The sequence below is a fragment of the Austrofundulus limnaeus genome, unplaced genomic scaffold (genome assembly GCF_001266775.1).
Source record: "Austrofundulus limnaeus strain Quisiro unplaced genomic scaffold, Austrofundulus_limnaeus-1.0 Scaffold945, whole genome shotgun sequence".
In the NCBI taxonomy this organism is placed as follows: Eukaryota; Metazoa; Chordata; class Actinopteri; order Cyprinodontiformes; family Rivulidae; genus Austrofundulus; species Austrofundulus limnaeus.
Window position 1 is genome coordinate 4,774 of NW_013953347.1, and position 2,693 is coordinate 7,466.

The window sequence follows — 2,693 nt, forward strand, 5'->3', positions numbered from 1 at the left end:
GTGTCTCTGTAGAGGACGAAACGTGTCTCTGTAGAGGACGAAACGTGTCTCTGTAGAGGACGAGTGCAACAGGAAGTAATGAAATGAAAACTGGACGAACAGCAGCAGAAAACCAGTGAAGGCTGACGACAGCACTTCCTGTTTTCAGATTCATAATGATAATTAAAGTGTAAAGATCAAAGCTGCAGTAAAAACACATCACACAGAGGAGCTTCTTCCACTTCTTCTCACCAGTTTGGTAAAATTTGTTTATAACAGTTATTATGAAAAACAATACAAAATCATCAGTTTCTTGTTCTCTGATTCAAACACAGTAAACCAGAGATAAAGTGTGACACAGCGTCGCCTGATGTTTATTCTGTAGGTCTGTCAGGTGGATGGTCTGGATCACTGGGGGAGGGGTCAGTTTCAGTTCTGGTTCATCTGCAGGAACTTGTCGTGCAGTTCTTTCTGAGCATCGTAGAGTTTGCGCAGCTTCTTGGCCTGCCCTTTGCTCAGCTCCTTCCCTTCAGCATCGTGAGTGGGGAAGCCCTGTCCACAGACAGAAACAGGAGTGTTAGCAGGAGCTGCTCCTCTGAAGCATCATGAAGCTGCTCTCTGCAGCTCACTCTACATCAGACAGTCATTAAAGTTCCTGTGACATGACTTTTTAAATAAATATAAAGGCATTATTGGAAAGAAAACATCAATAATACTGTATATTGCAAAAATAATTTCCTGCTACTGAGATGAACAGTTGTTGAGATATTTGCATTTGAAGTAACAGGAAGTGATGTCAGAGGGGAATGTCTGCATGTAAACAAAGCATTGATAAAACAGCCAACAACCCAGACTGTAGAGAAGAATCTGATGTTTCTTTACATTATTTACAGTTTCTATCAGAGAGATGAAGAGTCAGAGGCTAAGTAATATTGTTTCAATAAATCGAGACCAGAGAGTTCCCCTTTGATGTCACTTCCTGTTTCACTTTGCCTGAGCCAAGGTCAAAAGAAAATATGCAATTTTTGTGACAAAATGGGTAAAAATCACGTTTYATGCCAGGTTTCTTATAGAAAAATGTGTTTTCTTTGACTTTTTGTATTYGATGGACAGGTCACAGTCACAGTAGCTGTGTTTCCATTGCAAATGTGCACAAAACTTTGTCGATATTCTGTTAATGTTGAAAACACAGTTTCACAACTGCAGTGTTTCCATTAAGTAAGAAATGTTATTAAAGTCACGTGAATACGTTTGTTCTCATGATAAGTCATTACAAACATGGCAGCGATGGATGTAAACACATAGCATGTTGCTACCACGACACTAGCGCTCATCATCAGAGGAGACGTCGGCGTCTTTTATCGAGGCTTTCCAGAGACAAGTCCCTACTTGGGAGCGGCTACGTATGCTGTGTTTTTGGGAAATTGTAGTCGGTGAGTTTACTACTTTATACTACTTCTGTGATATTACTACTACTTCTACTTCCTGTTATCTTCTTCATCATCGTCTTTTTCACCAGTAGAAACAGACGGTTGTTGATCACGTGACTCCTGTGATGTGAAAAAAGTGTTTCCATTGCAGTTTTGTGAAAAACACTAATTTCGATACGACTGAAAAACCACCTCATCCTAGAGCAAAAACATTTTGTCGAAAAACKTAATTTATTTTCTAAATTGATGTGTTTCCATTGAGCAMATTTATTTTCGAAATTCTAATTTGTGCATTTTCATGGTGAATGGAAACACAGCTGGTTATACTGCTTCTCTTTTACACATCATGCCTATTCTTACACAGATGTTTTGTAGTTTAAATAAATAAATAAATAAATAAATAAATAAATAAATAAATAAAAGTTAGTGAGAAGGTTCTGTAGCTGCTGGATCATGACTGAAACTAGCTTGATAAACCAGATACAGCTCAGCAGGAGCATATATGACCCTCACACATACACAAAGCACCAAGGCACCAGAAAGGATTTATTGTTTTGGGGGGGGGTCCAGAGGGGGTGGGGGCTCATTGGTGAGCCTGATGGATACTCCTCCATCGGAGCTAAACAACTAAATAAATCTGAAGCTCCTGTATTGAATAGTTTTTGAGTTAGAAGCATTGTTTATGTCTTTGGATGGAGCTCCCTCCTCAAACATGGGGTCCATTGTAAAACTGTTGGCTGGTGCAGTGTAAGTGGGACTCTGCTGGGTTTCAGTGAAAGGTCCAGTAAAGGTTTTACCGTCTCATCAAACTGGGAGTATTTGTCGGTTTCAGAGCGGAACAGGTCCTGTGGAGGGATCTTCATCTTGTTGAGCTTGGCCASCTGAAACACGAGGACAGAGGATCACAGTGAGCTCGATCAGGATCAGCTGAAGACACAACATCACACTCACCTCCTGCTCCTGTTTCTTCCTGGCAGCCTCTTCCTTCTTCCTCTTCTTCTCCTCCTCCATCTGTGACAGAGGAGCCAGAGTCAAGTGAGCTCTGTTTACCAGAACCAGCTGATAACCAGCTGATGCTGTCCTCACCTTCTTCTTCTCCTCCTTCTCCTTCAGTAACGTCTCCCTGTCCACCAGTTTGACCACAGTAGGCAGACCTGCAGCAGAGTCCATCAGTTCACAYCTCGCTCACATTTAATCTGTTTCTCTAAACCAGAGATTCTTAACCCGTGGGCCACAGCGCCACCTTCAGGGCCTCAGAAGAACAACAGTTTTTAACTTTGGGCC

At 41.5% G+C, this 2,693-nt stretch overlaps 1 protein-coding gene across 1 annotated transcript in view; it reads right to left on the reverse strand.

Annotated features, from left to right (window-relative positions):
- Positions 1–211: 211 nt before the first annotated feature.
- cars1 (cysteinyl-tRNA synthetase 1) overlaps positions 212–2,693 on the reverse strand; it is a gene marked incomplete in the record, with an annotated part of 22,221 nt that continues 19,739 nt past the window's right edge. The window contains 4 exon segments of the mRNA XM_014029716.1: positions 212–531; positions 2,207–2,290; positions 2,361–2,420; positions 2,496–2,563. Coding sequence (XP_013885170.1) covers positions 409–531; positions 2,207–2,290; positions 2,361–2,420; positions 2,496–2,563 — 335 coding nt within the window.